This window comes from Dryas octopetala, chromosome 2 (genome assembly GCF_963921425.1).
Source record: "Dryas octopetala chromosome 2, drDryOcto1.1, whole genome shotgun sequence".
In the NCBI taxonomy this organism is placed as follows: domain Eukaryota; kingdom Viridiplantae; phylum Streptophyta; class Magnoliopsida; order Rosales; family Rosaceae; genus Dryas; species Dryas octopetala.
In genome coordinates this window covers 4,266,659-4,285,089 of record NC_141367.1, presented here as the reverse complement: position 1 = coordinate 4,285,089, position 18,431 = coordinate 4,266,659, and the positions used below count along the sequence as shown (strand labels likewise).

General features: G+C 36.1%; 1 protein-coding gene across 1 annotated transcript; it reads left to right on the top strand.

Annotated features, from left to right (window-relative positions):
• Positions 1–629: 629 nt before the first annotated feature.
• Positions 630–2,463, top strand: LOC147292595 (cytochrome P450 736A117-like). The gene is made up of 2 exons (XM_086231619.1): positions 630–1,627; positions 1,770–2,463. The coding sequence occupies exons 1-2, from the start codon at positions 689–691 to the stop codon at positions 2,382–2,384; spliced, it is 1,554 nt and encodes a 517-aa protein (XP_086087745.1). The 5' UTR covers positions 630–688; the 3' UTR covers positions 2,385–2,463.
• Positions 2,464–18,431: the final 15,968 nt, after the last annotated feature.

The following is an 18,431-nucleotide window of genomic DNA, read 5'->3' as shown; positions in this document are numbered from 1 at the left end:
TTGCAGAGAAAAAGAAGGGTCTTCAAGCTAAAAATGCCTTATTGACCCAAAAAAAAAAAAAGAAGCTGAAAATGCCTTTGCATGAAAACAACAAATTTCTCAAAAGTCTCAAGTGTGCGTGCTCCACTGCTCCACTGCTCCACTTGCTTGGTTGCAATTTTGTCGTTTCATCAATTTTTCTTCTCCTTTGGTGTGCCATATATTTTAAGAGTACCCAACAAATGAACAAAGTAAGAGTCCATTCAAAATTGGTGAAAACAACACCCAATGTCACACGTAGAGTGCCTACATCAATTGGGAGTTTGGGACCACAAAGACTAAAGGGACCATAAAGGCATATAACTAACTAAAGGCACAAGATTACATAAATCAAAACGAGTCAAATACTCAGATTGAACTAAGGACCCTATAATTTAAATATAGAGTTGACGGACGAAATTAAGGGATTATTGCTAAAATTAGCCCTTGAAGAAAAGTAAACGAAAAATCACATTCAACTTAGGGCCCATTTAAATAGTATAGTTGATTTTCCTATTATCAGCTGCGGACTTGTCAATGTTGAAAAATGTTGATCAGGAAGTTGCAAAGCCCAGTTGCTCTGATCTAGATCTTATATATACATGGACATCATAAATCAAATATACAACACATACACATTGATTATACACATAAACACAGAGAAGAAGGAATGAAAATGCTGCAAGAGCTGAATATTGAAGCATCCTTCTCTTTGTTGCAACCCGTTTACTTGACACTACTTCTTCTGCCCATTTTCCTCATCCTTGTATACAAATGGTCCTCCACTACTACTACTACTCCAGCATTAAACCCACCACCTTCTCCACCAAAGCTCCCCATCATTGGACACCTTCACCAATTAGGCTTGTACCTTCATCACTCACTTCAAGCCTTATCTCAACGCTATGGCCCTCTCATGCTCCTCCATTTCGGAAGCGTGCCAGTTGTTGTTGTCTCATCGGCTCAGGGTGCTCGCGAGATCATGAAAACCCATGACCTCATATTCTCCGACAGACCCAGGAACACCCTCTTTGTGAAGGTCCTCTACAATTGCAAAGACGTAGCAACGGCGCCATATGGTGAGTATTGGAGGCAGGTGAAAAGTATATGTGTGTTGAATCTTGTAAACAACAAAAGGGTTCGATCTTTTCGTGCTGTGAGAGAAGAGGAAACGAAATCTATGATCAACAAGATAACGCAGTCCTCCTCATCATCATCAGTTGTGAATTTAACCGAAATATTTATGACGCTTACTAATGATGTCGTCTGTAGAGCGGCTCTGGGGAGGAAGTACAGCGGCGAAGGTGAAGGCGGGAGGGAGTTTAAGGAGCTTTTTGAGGAGTTTATGGAGTTAATGGGATCGCTCATTATTGGGGACTATATCCCATGGCTCTCTTGGTTCACCTATGTCAATGGTTTGGACGCTAGAGTAGACAAGTTGGCTAAGAGGTTAGATGACTTTTTTGATGAAGTAGTTCAAGAACATATGGATAGTAGTATTGAGAAGGAGGATGATGAAAAGGATTTTGTGGACGTTTTACTTGATATTCAGAAAGAAAACTTGCTTGGTATTCCTATTGATAGAGTTAGCGTCAAGGCTATTATCTTGGTAAGTAACTCTCTCTCTCTCTCTCTCTCTACTTTTCTTTATCTATCTATCTAAGTATCTCTCTCTCTCTCTCTCTCTCTCTCTCTCTCTCTCTCTCTCTCTCTCTCTCTCTCTCTCTCTCTCTCTCTCTCTATTCTTGTAGGATGTGTTTTCTGGTGGGACTGATACCACGCATACTGTCCTAGACTGGGCAATGGCTGAGCTTTTAAAGAATCCGAGAGTCATGAACAAATTGCAGAATGAGGTAAGAGGGATAGTTGGAAAGAGAGCAGACATAATAACAGAGGATGATTTGGTTGGAATGCCCTACTTGAAGGCAGTGATGAAGGAGACTCTTCGCTTACATCCTCCATTTACATTACTATTACCCCACAAATCGACCAAAGATGTGACAGTAAATGGCTACGACATCAAAGCCAACACACAAGTTCTAGTGAATGCATGGGCAATTGGAAGAGATCCCAAGTCACACAACAAACCCGAGGAGTTCGAGCCAGAGAGGTTCTTGAATAGTGATATTGATTATAAAGGGAACGACTTCGAATTGATTCCATTTGGGGCTGGCAGGAGGCGCTGCCCGGCAATTCAGTTTGCCATGGCTGTTAATGAGCTTGCTGTGGCAAATGCAGTGCACAAGTTCAATTGGGCATTGCCTGATGGAGCAAGAGCAGAGGATTTAGACATGACTGAATCCGTTGGCATTGCCACACACAGAAAACTTCGTCTCAAAGCGGTTGCTACTCCGTTTCCTTTCTGAAATATAGATATATAGAGGAATAACATACCTACTTGTGTAACGAGTATGGCCTTAAATCAATTACGCTAGCATTTGTCTTTCTTACGGTTGTATTACTTGATTAAGTATTTGAGAGCTTTGGAAATAACCCCATTTTGGCAATACAATATTTGATTTAACCCAATGATTTTTGTCTTTGAATTTTAACCCATTTTTTATTTTTATACGTCCATTTTGTCTCTTACTATAAATAATGGAAATAAATTAGAAATCCATAATTTTAAGCATTTATTACTCATAATTTTGAATTTCAATGTCTTCATTTCCAAAATTTCGATGACACCTGCTTCTAATTAAAAAAAAAAATAGTTAACAAATATGAAGGTCAACATATAAAAACCTAAATATCATTAACATGTTAAACATCTTATATTTATATAACTTATCTAAGTTTGATGACACCTACATATAAACATAAATCATAATATGTGCCAAAATGTCTTATACTTCTATCATAGTTCAGAAAAAAGAAAAAAGATGTTTCCTCTGGCTTAGGTAAAGAAAAATATAAAACACAAATAAGAATAAGAAAATACCTAACTTAGAAATTGAGGTTGAAAAGAAGACACAAAGAATAAAATAATAATATGCATCTAGTTTAGGTAAAAAGGTATATAATATATAAGTAGAACAAACCTATTTGCAGTTAGGTATATAAACATAAATCAAAATATGTACCAACCCCACCTCTCTTTCTCTCCTCCCTCCCCTTCTCTCTCTGGCAGCCATTGGTTGTTATTGGTTGAGGTGATTTTATTGGGGATGCATTGACCAAAAGGCTCACTTGAAGATCAAAGTTCCAAATGTGTTGAACTTAGTTGCTGGTTTCATTATTCACATTATGTAATCCAATTTCTATTTTGGTCATTGGTTAGTAATGGCTTCTACTCCATCAAGCTTGAAAATGAAGCCTTTTGTTTTCTTGTTATTATGAGCTCTTATGAATCATTTTGTTATCTTAAGATTTAATGTCAAATCCTTTCAACCCAGCCTTACCCGACCCTCCTCTCCTCTCCCCTTCTACTCGCACCCACCCACCCACCCACACCATGCGCAACACCCAATTAAGCCCTACCCCGCACCACCATGCGCAGCACCCGAGCTCCACCCCCAACCCCACCTCTCTCTCTCCTTCTTTCTCCTCCCTCCCTTTCTCTCTGGCTTATCAACCCAGCCACCTCGCACCACCGCGCGCAGCACCCGTTCGGCACTGGTCCGCGGAAAATGTGAGTGTCGTTCGACAGGGACGTCCCCACCGAAAATCCAGGACCCGTTCGGCAAGTACCCGCGGAACCAGCTACCCGGCGCGGCTGGGCATGCAACTTGATCATGACCTGAATGGCCATATGTAAGAAAAAATATATGTATATATATATATATACATTATGACACTTCTCTTTCCATTCATTCATAATTATATCACTGCGAAAAACAATCCTCAGTTTGATCATTTTCTGGGAAGATATGAACAATATTGAAATTCTCTGCTGCCAAGGTTCCATATGTTGCCCGTCCCTGCCGCTAAAAACAGAGTGGGCATCTACAGTCCAAAACTCCCATTCTTCCTGTAGTCCAATGGCTCCCTCTTCATATCACAGTCATCATCCAAATACAAATATACAGACTCAAACAAATTCTCAAAACCATCATCATAATCATCATCATTGTCATCAGACTCAAAATCATTATTACAGTCACCAATCTCAGTGTTGTTATTGCTCTCTTTCCTCCTCTCTCTTCTTAATATCTTGCTTTCTCTGACCAACTCCATCAACTTATCTTTTATCACCAAAGTCTCTTTCTTCTTGACGCAGTGCAGGTGATGAATCACAACACACACACAACCTTAGACTTGTTGATTCTCTAAATTGAGAATACCAAGAACAAGGGGCCTATAACCTTGTTGATCCAAATGGATTCCAAGTTGATAGATTGGTTTCGAAAGAAACTTCAATTTTTCATTAATCAGATTAAAAAACCTCCATTGCATCTCACCAAAATGTCTAAATACCATATAACCTTAGATAACTTCCTAAAAGCTATAAATAGTATATTTAACAACCAAAATAAATACTGGAAATAATAAAAGACAATTAAAATGCCAAAAAACTGCAGAAAAACTTTAAACGCGATTTTGGCATAGCAAACGGTCTTATTTGACCAAAATCCACCTTCACTCACTGCCTTTAGCAAAGACTTGGATTTGCCTCATCGTTCACTTTTCGAAAATGTATGGTGCGCAAAAATCGAACACCGGGGCCCTAATGGCCAGATTTGCGCCGTGCTGCATCACTTTTCCGAAAGCTTACCCTTCTCATCAAAACCCTCCACCAAGAACACATAATCCCTCTGCCCTTTCTAGCTCACATAGAATAATTCTGGGTGCCTCACAAAAGGTGTCGCGGAGAGGAGAGAGGAGAGGAGGGTGGTGTGGTTGGGTTGGGGAGGGCTTTAGGGTATTTTTACAATGGGGCTTCAGGGTCTTTTCATTAGTTAAGTGATGGAGGTGTGCAAAAAGAAAAAAAAAAAAGTGTGCAAATAGCAGCTTTCATAAAAAAATACAACAAAAATAGAAAAGGTTCATTGATTTTAACTACTAAATTTCAATAACTTTTTAGTTTATGTACCAAAATTAAATAGTATTTTAGATTAGGTACTAGTTGAAAAGTTAAATAAAATAATAAAGTAAAAGGTATTAGAATTTACAAATATTACATTACGTGCCACTACAATAAAAAAAAAATAAAAAAAATATTACATCACAAATATTACATTAATTTATACTATATTGTATTAAAAAAAAAATTATCAATCCAGTCACAACTTAATTGTGACTATCTTGGTAAATTAAAAGAGACAACTCACACCACTATACTATGTATTATTTTGAGTAAAAGTATTGTTTTGACCTCTATTTATACTATATTGTAGTATAATTTATCTAACAAAAAATTCAATTAAGTCACAACTTAACTGTGACTGTCTCACAACTTAGATGTGACTGTCGTTCAGTCACAACTAAATTTGAAGTTGTGAGTGTCGTACAGTCACAACTAAATGTGAAGTTGAAACTACATTAGCAATTTTTCAAGATAATATAAAAACCTCAAGGGCAATTTTGTCAAAACCTTATAAATTTTAACTAACACTCATCATATGTAGGCCAAATGACAAAAATGTTAAATGGAAAAGGCTCAAATCAAAGGATCCAACAGATTTTTGACCTAATCTAAAAAATTACATTTAAATTTAGTAGTTTAATTGAAATATTATATAGTCTTCATGCTATACCAAAAAATTATTAAGATTTGGTATTTAATCCTAATTTTCTAAAATAGAAATACCATGTGTCAAGGTAAAATATGGCCTTATTTGGTAACCAAAAAACGGTGAGTTTAATCCAAAGTCAATGATCGTATTCGAGTTTTTGTCCAAAGTTTGGATCTTAGGCTTGCTTATGTATAAAGAATGTAATTTTATATTTTTCTCCCCAAAAAAAAAGTTTATATTTTGGGGACTTCTGTATACAGTCTCTAACATAAATTCGACCAACATGAATAGAAATTTGCAAATTTAAAAGAAAAAAGGAAACCTTAAAGGTGAGTATGCTTGAGTTGTTTAAAACATTTGAAGAAAAAGAGACGTACAACTTAATTCATCAAATGAAAAACCAATTGCGCTCTGCTCTCAAGTTCTATGAGAATGAGATCACTTTGAAAATGCAGGAAAAAGCATACCCCTACAGATCAATCACACGAAACAGCTCTTGGATCCGGTTTAATATTAGTGGACATCCCTAAACCGATAAATTCAGTGGATATATAACTTCTAATCTTAGCTTTGAAATATCATAAGTTCAAAGATGTGTGAGTAAAAAGGGAAAATGGAATCATTAACACTTTCTATGGGTGTGTAGGGTCACATTTATGGATTCATAATCCTCGAATTTATAATCCATTGAATTTAAAACAAGCAAAAACAAGAATGGCTTAGAATCCGAATTTGTAAGCATGTTGTAATGCTTGTGTTCACCTTTTAGCAATTCAATGACATGGCGCACTTTCAACATTAAATGAATTAGTGTTGGGAGACGGATTTTAAATCTTATACCAGAGGGAAAATGATTCTAAAATCAATCAACAAACTAGCTAACATGCATGTGGTCTATCAATCTCCTGTTGGCTCGGTGTTATTTTCAGTACTGTACCTCTCCATGCCACCGTCTATATATATATATATATATATATATAAGAATGCTCTAAAACTAACTAGTTAGTAAGTTAATACAAAACTAACCACCATGTTGAGCCCATTGCACAATGTAATTTCAAAATCCAAACCGTTTATTTTTTAGGCCATGCTTCAAAGATCATTCATGTAAAAACCTTCAAAATCGGAAGTCATTTAGTCATTTGATTATAATAACAACTATTTCTATGCTTTTATCGAAAATACTGATCGTCTATTTATTTGATCTCAATTAGATGACTATATGATTTTCGATTTAGTTGATTTTTTGCAATGATGATCTTTGAAGTATGACCTAAATAATTAATGGCCTAAATAATTAATGGTTAGTGATGTGGTGGGCCCAAAAGCATGGTTAGCTTCGTATTAACTTGCTAACTGGTTAGTGAACATGTCATATAGGGATGTGGACGATTATCAGATATATTGTCAGTTTTGAAACTTGAATGTTGAGCCCAAGAACTGATCTTGATCCTATAATTGGACCACCAAAATCACATAACACATATATACATAGAGAAAAAGAACATGTTAAATCTCCTGCATAAGTTGAATATTGAAGCATCTAGCTCAATTATAAATACTCACCAACTATATGGAGTATTCCAGATCGGTTTATGAACAAAAAAATATTTCAGATTAGTACACTAATTAATAAAAAGTTACAAAATAGCATATATGTTACAAATTCCGTCAATAAAGACCAGTGTTTTTAGACGCAAAAGCGTCACGCAAGGCGTTTACAGTCTTGCAAGGCGAGGCGTAAACCTTGATGCGTATAGCGTAAGCCTTTCGAGCATAAAAAAATATAATAATAAAACAATTATAAAAAAAAAGGCTTAATTATCAATTTACCACCCAAAACTGTAATTCATTTCTACTTTACCACCTGAAAGTTTTTTTGTCCCAAATTACCACCTGTAACTTATATCCGTATCCCACTTTACCTTGTTCCGTCAACAATTCCGTTAAAAATGATGACTTGGCCGTTAATGCTGACGTGGCGCGCTGGATATGCGCCACATGTCACATCTTTTCTTGTATTTTCTGATTTTTTTTATTTTCCTATTTTTATAAACTTTGAAAATTAATTAAAAATAGCTCCGAACTTAGAAAAATACACGAAAAATTCCTATTGACTTGTCTTGACTAGTACTAATTTAATATGGGGTCAAAATGCCAATTTTCCCTCTAAAAATTTCCAGAAAATTTGGAAAGTCCAAATTTATTTCTAAAAAATTAAAATACTCTAAACTCTTTGAAAATTCATAGGATAATCTCCCGAACTCCAACAAATATGAGGTCTGCACCATTAGTTTTATAAAAACTAACAATACCTTTCTCGTGAACACTTGCTACCCAAAAGAACTCTCGATCTTAGAGGAAAATAAATTTCCCTATAAAATAAATTCTAGAATTTCTGTAAAGTCTCGAAATAATTCTCTAAAACAGGATTTTGGTAATTTCCAAAATATTTTTGAGAATTTGTCCAAGAGTTTACGAAAATTCTAAATTTTTTTCTAGAATTTATTTAATAGAGGGAAATTTATTTTAATTTTTTAGAAATAATTTTAAACTTTCTAATTTTTTTGGAAATTTTTAGAAGGCAAATTGGTAATTTAACCTGATAGTAAATTAGTGCTCGTCAAGACGAGTCTGTAGGAATTTTCGTGTATTTTTTTGAGTTCTGAGCTATTTTTAATTAATTTTTAAAGTTTATAAAAATAGAAAAATAAAAAAATTTGAAAATAAAAGCAAAGATGTGACATGTGGCGCACATCCAGTGCGCCACATCAGCATTAACTGCCAGGTCATAAACTTAGACATTATTTCAATATAGACATTTAACTATCAGTAATTCTACACTTACCACATTTTTATACCATAATTTCATACCATCTTACATGACATTTATACATTGGACACTAAAAATTAAAAAATAAAACTTAAAAAGATAAAAGAAATACCCTTCCAGTAAAGTAAAGTAATAACACATCAGGTGAGATACAAATGTGGAAAAAAAAATGTGGGACAATTAGCATTATTGTTTAACTATATAAGCCATTTCAAATGGATCCATAAAGAAAAAAATATTTCAAATATGCACACAAATTAATATCTAAATTGAAATATAAACATCCGTCAGTTAAGTTTCTATGTACCCGTTTGCTGACTATATTTTTTAACGACGTGGATGCCAAAATTTTAACATATGGACTACAAAATGATAAAAAATTACAAAAATACTTCAAAATGTTAATAACTCACCAAAATAAAAAAAGGGATTAATACCATTTTTCTCCCCAGACTATTACACTTGTATCAGTTTGCTCCCTACACTTCTAATTTGGAAAATTAAGGACTCTGACTTTTTCAATTTTGCCAATTGAGGTTCTTCCGTCAATTTACATATTTTTTATCCAAATTTTTGAGAGCAAAATGGTCCATTCTATTTAGATCTTATCATTTTTTCTTTATGCATCATTTTTCCTCTTTTATTTCTCGCTAAATTCTAGTTCATCATCTCGACATTTTAGATAAAAAATGTATAAATTAACGAAATAATCTTAATTGACAAAATTGAAAAAAGTCAGGGTCCTTAATTTTCTAAATTAGAAGTCTGAGGAGCAAACTGATACATGTGTAATAGTCTAGGGAGTAAAATGACATTAATCCCATAAAAAAAACTCAAACCCAACTCTCCATCGTCTTCTTCTTCCAGCAAAATATCCAACAGCCCCACTATCCATTTATTCTTCTTCCTCCTCCTCTTGCGTCACCCACCCACACCTTGCTTCTTCTTCTTCTTCTTCTTCTTCTTCTTCTTCTTCTTCTTCTTTCCTGTGCAGACCACCCCCATCACCTCTTCTTCTTCATCTTATTCCTCCATATCCAAAAAGCAAAAGCAAAAATAAATCCATCACCTCCGGCCTCCTCCTTCACCCACCCAACTGAAAATTGAAGGAAACCCAATTATCAATTCAATCAATTACCAAAGCAAACCCACAAACTTAAGAAAAACAAGAACTTTGAAACAATGGGCTTGATTTCGGACCCGTGCCGCCGTTGCTGCTCGGTGGGAAATCTGTTCGTATTGGTAACTTGTGGATGTTGGAGGATCTTTGTTTAGGTGAGCCGTTTGCAAGCGGGTTGGTTGATACAAGAGAAGCCACAATTTTTGGGTAAGTGAAATTTGCCTTTGGTTGGGTTTCTGGAGTGCATTCTGAGCATAAGCCATAGATTTCCATAGTTGCCCCAAGCCTTAAAAACAATTGGGCGCAAATTTGACAGTCCATTTTGTGGCTGCAATTGCAATGGATAAGATCATAGACCACTCGATGACATCAAAGGGGGTTACTTTAAAAAGGGTAGCTTTCAACGAATCAAAGGAGAGGTTTTTGAGGTGTTTTAGAAATGGGGTTTAAGATTCTGGGCTTGAGGTGTTGGAGTATGAGCATTTGAGCGGAGGTAACAAAATGATGGTGAGATTGGGCTCTGTGAAAGACAAGAACTTGATGGGGTTTTCAGGGGTATAAGGCTTTGGTGGAAGTAAGAGCTATGGTTTATTGGTTGGACCTGTAGGTATTTACTGAAAGGTCTGACAGAGAGGTTGGGTCTAAAGTCTAAATGTGAGGCTTCCATGGTTGGGTGAAGCAACAAACTAGCATCTTGGACAATATGGATAAGTAAAGATGCCAGCGATCGTTCTTAGGCATCATTTTACAAGTGCCCGTTGGATCTGCACAGGGTGGTGGGTGAAGGAGGAGGAGGATGAAGAAAAGTGGGTTGGGGCTGCTGGGAATATGGAAATGTGATAATTTTTTAGTTTTTAAAAAGAATAATGCTATACTTACCACATTTTTATACCATCTCATATGTTATTACTTTATTGGACATAATTTTTCTTTTCCTTTTTGAGTTTTTATTTTTATTTTTTAGTATCCAATATATGAATGCCATGTAAGTTGCCACATAAGATGGTATAAAATTATAGTATAAAAATGTGGTATATCTAACACTACTGTTTTAAAAATTTGTTTAATTTGTTTATTTTTCTGTTTTAATATTTTAAATATTTATTTATAATTTTTTAATGATTTTATTATCCACATGGCAATATTAATATATGTGTTGAAATTTTGGCATCCATGTCATTAAAAAAATACAGTCAGCAAAGGGAATGTAGAAACTTAACTGCCGGATGTGTACATTTCAATTTAGTTATTAATTTGTGTTCACATTTGAAATATTTTTTTGTTTATGGATCTACTTGAAATGACCTATATAGTTAAAGGTCTATATTGAACTTATGCCAAAATATTATATAGCTAAAAAATAACATTAATTGTCATTCATAAATAAAAATCATCCATATTACATATCAATACTCACACAATCAAAATCTCAATATTCATTATTCACAAAAATTTCCAATATTCACATAATCACATAGGTGCACTGTGCATAAACAAACATATTCAGAAACTCATATATTCACATATTCACATAATTACATATGAGAAGAAACTCAGAAAATTAGAAACAAACATATAGAGGAGAGATGAATGGGCTTTTGCTGCCGAGAATGAGAGATCGAGACTTGACTCTCCAGAGAGGAATGGGCTCCTAGCTACGCAGAGAGAGATGAGACCCAGAGATGACAGAACGAGAGATCGATTCGAGAGTCCACCCAGCCGCGCGCCCAGACCACCTAGCCGCCGTGATGAGATAATACCCAGTCGCCGAGAATGAGAGAACACTCACAAAGATGAGGGTTGAGGGTTGAGAGTTGAGAGAAGTCAGAGAACACGTGATTCTGAAAGGGGAAGCAGTACTGAAGGTGTTAATTAAACTCTCAGCCCAAACGACGTCGTTTTGGGACTTAGAGTTTTTGAAAAAACATTCTTGCATAGCTTCGTCATTAACGCTATCCTCGCCTTGCCGTCGCAAGGTGTACGCTTTCTGCCCTTTGCAGTCACCTTTCAGTCCTTTTATACAGTCCATCGACGTCGTGTGCAATTGGCCACCTCCTCGCCATAACTCGCACCTTGAAGAGCGCCTGAAGCGTGCTATTGAAAACACTCATAAGGGCGTTAAATGCCAGTGTAGATAGTGCTGATGTGGATTTTTTGATTGATGTGGACACCAAATTTAAATCATATGGATTAATGATGTCATATTTAATTTTATTTTTACAGGTTTACAAGTTTTGTTAGTTTTTTTTTTAAATTTTTTTATCAATGTGACATTATTAATCCATGTGGAGCAAATTTGGTGTCCACATCATTCAAAAAATCCACGTGATCGTTGTTCAAAGTGACATTTAATTATCTTTTTTGACATAATTTATAACAAATGTGCTATTTTGTAGCTCTCTATTAGTTAGTGAACTAATCTGAAACACTTTTTTGTTCATGGTCCCATATGAAATACCCATTATAGTTTGTGGGTGCATTTTGTAATTGAACCAAGAAAAATTGATGGAAGGACAAAATTTCAATTAAGCAAGTGGAGCACCCAAGAGATATTGTTGTTTTCTTGTTCTTAGAGATATTGTTTTTTTTTTTTGGCCACTCTTAGAGATAGTTTTGTTTCCAATTTTCATGCAAAGGCATTTTCAGCTTTGATGACCTCTCTCTCTCTCTCTCTCTCTCTCTCTCTCTCTCTCTCTCTCTCTCTTGAATGGGGTCAGATCGAACAAGAAAGTTGGTACCAGAGAAGGACCTTATTACCCCTAGAGAGAATCAAGTCTAGACGGTATCTTGGTAGTTAATTGGTACCAAAGATCTTGAGAAATTTTATTCAATAACCCTTTTAAATACTCCTTAACTTTTTTGACCCCCTAGCCCCAAAAATAACAATAATGACCCTTTTACATTAGAAATCCCAAAATACCCCTTTATATAAAATGTCGCCACAGTCCATCATCGACCAAAAATTCGACAAGTTGCTGCACCTTCTTCCTGCACTTTTTTTGGTCGAATTTGTGGTCGCCACATGGTTGCCACAAGTTGATTTGTGTCGACCACAAATTTCACCAAGTGTCGACCACATGCAAATTCTACCATGTGCTATAGCACCATCATGTTTCTGGTTCTTCTTCAAAGGAAGACATAGAAATTAGGAAACCGAAAAGTAAATCAACTTTCATCCAACACAACACTACCAACCAAACACATAAGAAATAAATTTCTATCTTTCTTGGATCCTCCTGTCATTCCCTTTAACAAAAGTTCTCACAATAAAATACCCAAACCCACAAAAACCTAATTATACAGATCCATTCCTTTGCAAAAGGGATTTGCTTTTTTGGTCTAAAACAACTTGTTCCAAATCCTTTGTGGCATTAGATTTGATGTTTGAGTTTTGATTTTAATCATCCCCCAATTTCCCAACAAACTCGAGAGAGAACGGAGAAGAAAGAGAGAAAATGGTGGGAGGCGAGAGAAACGAGAAGAAAAAAAAAAGATATGGAAGTGAGGAGGGAGAAAAGAGAAGAAAAAGGGTTATGTATTTTGATCATGGACTGGGAAATTTGTGTTCATAAACAGAAGGAATGCCCATTACATGAAAAATCAGCTGGTCTGGGATGAAAATATTTTGGACAAACACTTTAGTTGGGATTTAAATCACAAATAGAGAAGATCATTGCGGCAACGAACTGCAGTTATGGGATTTACATATCTTTTATATTCGTGGCTTGCTCCTACTCTGCTGTAGATCAGGATATTAGATAAAAGAGGATCTCCATTGAGAGATTCTAGTTTTTCTATTTTGATCATTTTTTGTATATCTATTAATTTATAATGTTGCAAAAGGAGAGAAGGATAAAAAGTGAGAAAAAAATATATGAATTTTGGTATGTATATGAAAATATAATTGTCCTTTCACACTAAAAAAGGTCATAAAAGTAGGAGTGGGCATTAATACCGGAAATACCGAAACCATCCTATTTCGTCCCGTTCAATCCCGTCCCAAAATTTTGTTCCTTCATCTCGTCCCGATCCTGTCCCGTCCCGTCCCGTTCCTAAATGGGACAGAAACGGTTCTGATGTTTGAAAACCATCTCGTCACGTACTGTCCCGAATTATATTTTATTTATTATTTTGAATTTCAAAACCTTTTTTTTTTTCTCTCCAACCATTTAATTATTATTTAAAATTTTAAAACTTTCTCTCTCTCTCCCTAACCCATGGCTTCCTTTTTCTTTCCTTCTCTCTTTCTTTTTCTTCCTTCTCTCTTCCTTCTTCTCCTTTCTCCCTTCCTTCTCCCTTCTTTTTCTCTCCAACTCGTGCCCTCACTTTCTTTTCTTCTCTCATGTCCCCTCACTTTCTTCCCAGCCCTCACTTTATTTTCTTCTATCTTCTTTCTCACTTCCTCCATCTCTTTCTCGTGACCAGCACCTAGCCAGCCACCTTAAACTCGAGCCACACAACCACTTCCAGCCCACGTGCGACCCAGCCCAGTCACCCACCTCGCCGTTCGGCCACTTTCCCAGCCACCCAGCCACCTATTTTTCTTCTTTTCTTTTTTTTATCTGGGATCGGGTTGGTACCAAACCCGTAGCGAATTGGTTTGGTCCGGGACGAGATGGTACCAGAGGTCCAAAACGCCCACCCCCGTCCCGTACGGATCTCGAATCAAAAGCATGAGATGGGAACGGGACGAGGTTAGTCCCGTCCCCCCCTAGCCCGTCCGGTGGCCACCCCTACATAAAAGTAAGTTTTGGAGAGAAGGGCCGAATCAAAAAAGTTTAGTTGGTATTTAAAAGGAGGTTATTAAATAAAAGTTCTCAAAGATCTTTACCTTTGATATATAGGTGCTGCATATTCAAAATAACATCCACTGTAGCATTGAACCATTGGAGCAAAAGTGGTTTTGCAATAGTAGTATAGTGGTACTATGATGTAGCTATAGCGTATAACTATATACCAAACCAATGGTGAATAAAATGGCACAAGTAGTAGTGTGAAGGAAAAAGGTTGAAACAAAGAGAAGAATGTTTGGCTCAATTACAAAATGCACCCACTAACTATAAGGGGTATTTCAGATTGGTCAATGAACAAAAACAAGTTTCAGATTGGTTCACTAACTAATAGAAAGCTACAAAATAGCTCATCTGTTATGAATTCTGTCAAAGATAATTAAAAGCCACATTGAACAACGATAACGTAGATTTTTGAATGATTTATAATGTGGATTTTTAAAATTATAGTAATTCATAGCGCCCTAGATTCAAATTGAGTAGTCAAAGTGTTGACGCAAAAATCCGCTTGATGATGCAACAACTTAAAATGGATTAAATGAAGAGAAAAATTTACAAACAGGACACATACTTTAATGGTTGTTTCATTTTAAAACATTAATTTTGATTTGTGTTAATGAAGGACACATACTTTTATTTTGTGTCAATTAAGGACCATGTTTTTTTTTAATTTTTATCTCAACTTTGGCCCGATGGTGGACCTATCAAAACTCCACCAAATTCAGAAAAATTATATTGGGTTTAAAGATATGCATCTTCTCTTTACAACCATAAAAAGATCACTTATATCGGATCTCTACAACTCCAGATAATCGACCCCAAAGTAGGGTACCCAAAACTGTCCGATTTTTCAAATATTTTCCCAAAGGTCCGATTGGACATTTTCGGGTACTTGACTTTTGAGTCAATTATCTGGAGTTGTACATGTCCGATTTGAGTGATCTTTATACGGTTGTAAAGAGAAGATGCATAGCTTTAAACCAAGTATAAGTTTGCTAGATTTGGTGGAGTTTTGATGGGTTCAATGTTGGGCTAAAGTTGAGATAAAACAGGGTCCTTAATTGCCACAAAATAAAAGTATGTGTCCTTCATTAACACGAATCAAAATTAATGTCTTGAAATGAAACAACCATCAAAGTATGTGTCTTGTTTGTAAATTTTTCCCTTAAATGAATGTAACTTGTGATGAATAAAACTTGATGAGCTGCTAATAGGCTTTGATAGGATCTTCCTACATGAACAAAGATCAAAGGAAGTAACACCGATATGATGCTAGCCAACTACTCTCCAATGATTAAGTCAGTGGGGTATAGTTGAAGGTGTTCGAGCAAGAACAAGGTTAAATAAACAAGAACAAATGATGAACTTTTGGAGAATATGGAAGAACAAGGCAAGATCTTATAGGTTATTCTCCAGTGTTTGTGTGTAGTGTTTAAGGTTTTTGTCATCCCCTTTTTTGTGCATATAAGGTGGCTTAGATACGTAAAGAAGAGGTAAGGACTAAGTTATCTGCATGATAATGAGCGTTGGAGAAGAGGCCACGTCACTAGTTCGGAACAGTAGCATGCACAGGTACTAAACACCTTTGCATTAAATGCAAGCATGACTTGGTAGAGTGAAATGCCCTAATATTCAGGGCTGGGACTAGGTTGTCAAGCTTTATGACATGTCACATCAAGCACACTTGAGTGTGGCGGTTCATACTAGCCAGAGTTTCTAGAACAGAGGTGGAGTAATTAAACCGAGCTGAACTAAACATACAAGTACTGACATCTAATCGCAAGTACGTAACATCAGAGTGGTCGGATCATTGGTTCGATCAACGATCCGATTCGAGCTGATCATGTGATTTTGTAAATCCTCTCAAGTGTGAAGTGGTCACCCTTGGGAGATCAAGTCATAGAAACGACACGTGGGTCCGAGCCAAGCAGATCATCCTCAAAATATGATCCTTCGAGTCAATGATGAATTTTGATGATGATCGAGATCGGTTCGGTTTGGATGGTATGAACCAAACAATGGTGCTGAATTGGCATGGTGATGTGGATGTTTGGTTTGATCAAGTCAACTGTTGAAAGGTCAATGTGCCATGTGGGATCCGTCAGGCCATGTGTTAGCTTGTAACTAGTGCTGAATCCATGTGGATTTATCCACAAACATAAAGCATGAAAAAAGGGGCCCCTTCAGGTGTATTATTGTGACCGGAATCTAGTAAATCTATTATTTCCACAGTTAAATTTTGTGGGTGGTAGTTGACATTTCATGTTGTTTTTTACTTTTATTCTGGTAGGCAGACGCAAATTTGGAATATTTTCCAACAACATAACAACAAACACCACTAAATAAATATTTACAAAAGTGCTACTAAAACTTAATGAAACTTTATTCATGTAGCAACTTTTCAAGTAAGACGCAAGTTTAGTGAGCTCAGATTCGAATAAATGAGACACTACAATCAAAATCTTGATTTAGTATTTGCACGTACACCACTACTCACACTACTACAATAATGTAAATAGACAACGGTCAATAGATAACGGTTTGTATTTTTTCCGTTATCTTAATTTATCACACAACGGTTTTTAAAAAACCGTTATATTAAGGTATAATATCCAATTGTATTTGGTCTTATGAATTTTTCTAAATTATTAAATACAATAGTATTAGACAAAAACCGTTGTGTTGGACAAGTTACACAAAAATAAAGAATTTGCGGGTGTTCGTATTTGGGAAAAACTAGAGGCGCGCGCGTTAATGAATTAATGAAACATTCATATCGCGCCTTAAGTCAGAGAAGGTCAAAGCCCTTTAGACACACACATCCCTCTGACTTCACCGAGCTGCCATGGTTCTTCTCACCAGCTCCATCTCACCTCAACTCCTTCTCTCTCTCTCTCTCTCTCTCTCTCTCTCTCTCTCTCTCTCTCTCTTTTTCTCTCTCCAGTTTTAGATCTCATAGAAGGATCTATACAAGATCTGGATGAGATCTTATCAGATCTGGAAGACCAAAATAGCTCTCATCGCACCTTTCTATCTCTCTCTCGATCTCATCAAAACCCAAAATCAGTTCTCCCCTTTTCTCTCCACCGCTGGCGACATCATCAGCATTACTCGAATCGTGGTCGAGGTTGGGTCGAACGACGGCCGCCACTTTGGGTCGCTCAAACCCAGATCCAGAAATATCACGCCCAACGACGAGAAGAGCCAAGCTCGTTGTTGGAGAAGATAAATTCAAGGATCATTGTGGACGTTGTCGGTCGAGTTCCAGTTGGAGAAGAGCCAAGCTCGTTGTTGGTTGAAGGTATATTCTCTCTCTCTCTCTCTCTCTCTCTCTCTCTCCCTCTCCTTCTCCCCCTTTCTCTCTATATGTATTTCCTCAGATTTATTGAAAATTAGTGTTAGGGTTTGTAATTTGGGGTTTTCTTTAATTATTATGTTTTTTCTTTTTGCTTTTTGTTTCTATTTCTTCAATTAGAACTTCTCTCTAGAAAAAAACATGTTTGCATATCTTCACAAGGTTATTGAACAATATTCGACACTTCAAGGAAATAAAGAAGACCATATTGGTACATGTTGTTAGTTTAGCTCTCTAAATAGCTGCTTTGATGATATAATAAAAGAAATACTACAAGTGCACATCCCTCATCATGTTTATTGTGAACAGGTATAAATAATGTCTGCAATGACCTTTTGTCCAACCCATATTGGAATGCTAGCTATAGTTTCTTACAGCAAGACTACTGCAATATATAGAGAATACAATATGAAATTCTTATATGTATTACATGGACATGAATGTGGGATTACACATGTAAGTCAGCATTCCTTTTTCCTTCATTTGACCGGCCTTGATCATAACTCCATATATGACCTAAAGAATTTTTCTCTCAAGTCCAGTTCTCAAAGGATGAAATATATTATTTATATACTGGAGGCTGGAAGGTAAAATGCTTTACATGTTCTATCTTTTTTGGCATTGGTTTGATTTTTGGAAA

Bases quoted from the DNA above. Each gene is read 5' to 3' on its own strand.
- LOC147292595 (XM_086231619.1), top strand. From the start codon at position 689: ATGAAAATGCTGCAAGAGCTGAATATTGAAGCATCCTTCTCTTTGTTG. The intron at 1,628-1,769 runs GTAAGTAACTCT...CTATTCTTGTAG, and splicing joins GCGTCAAGGCTATTATCTTG to GATGTGTTTTCTGGTGGGAC.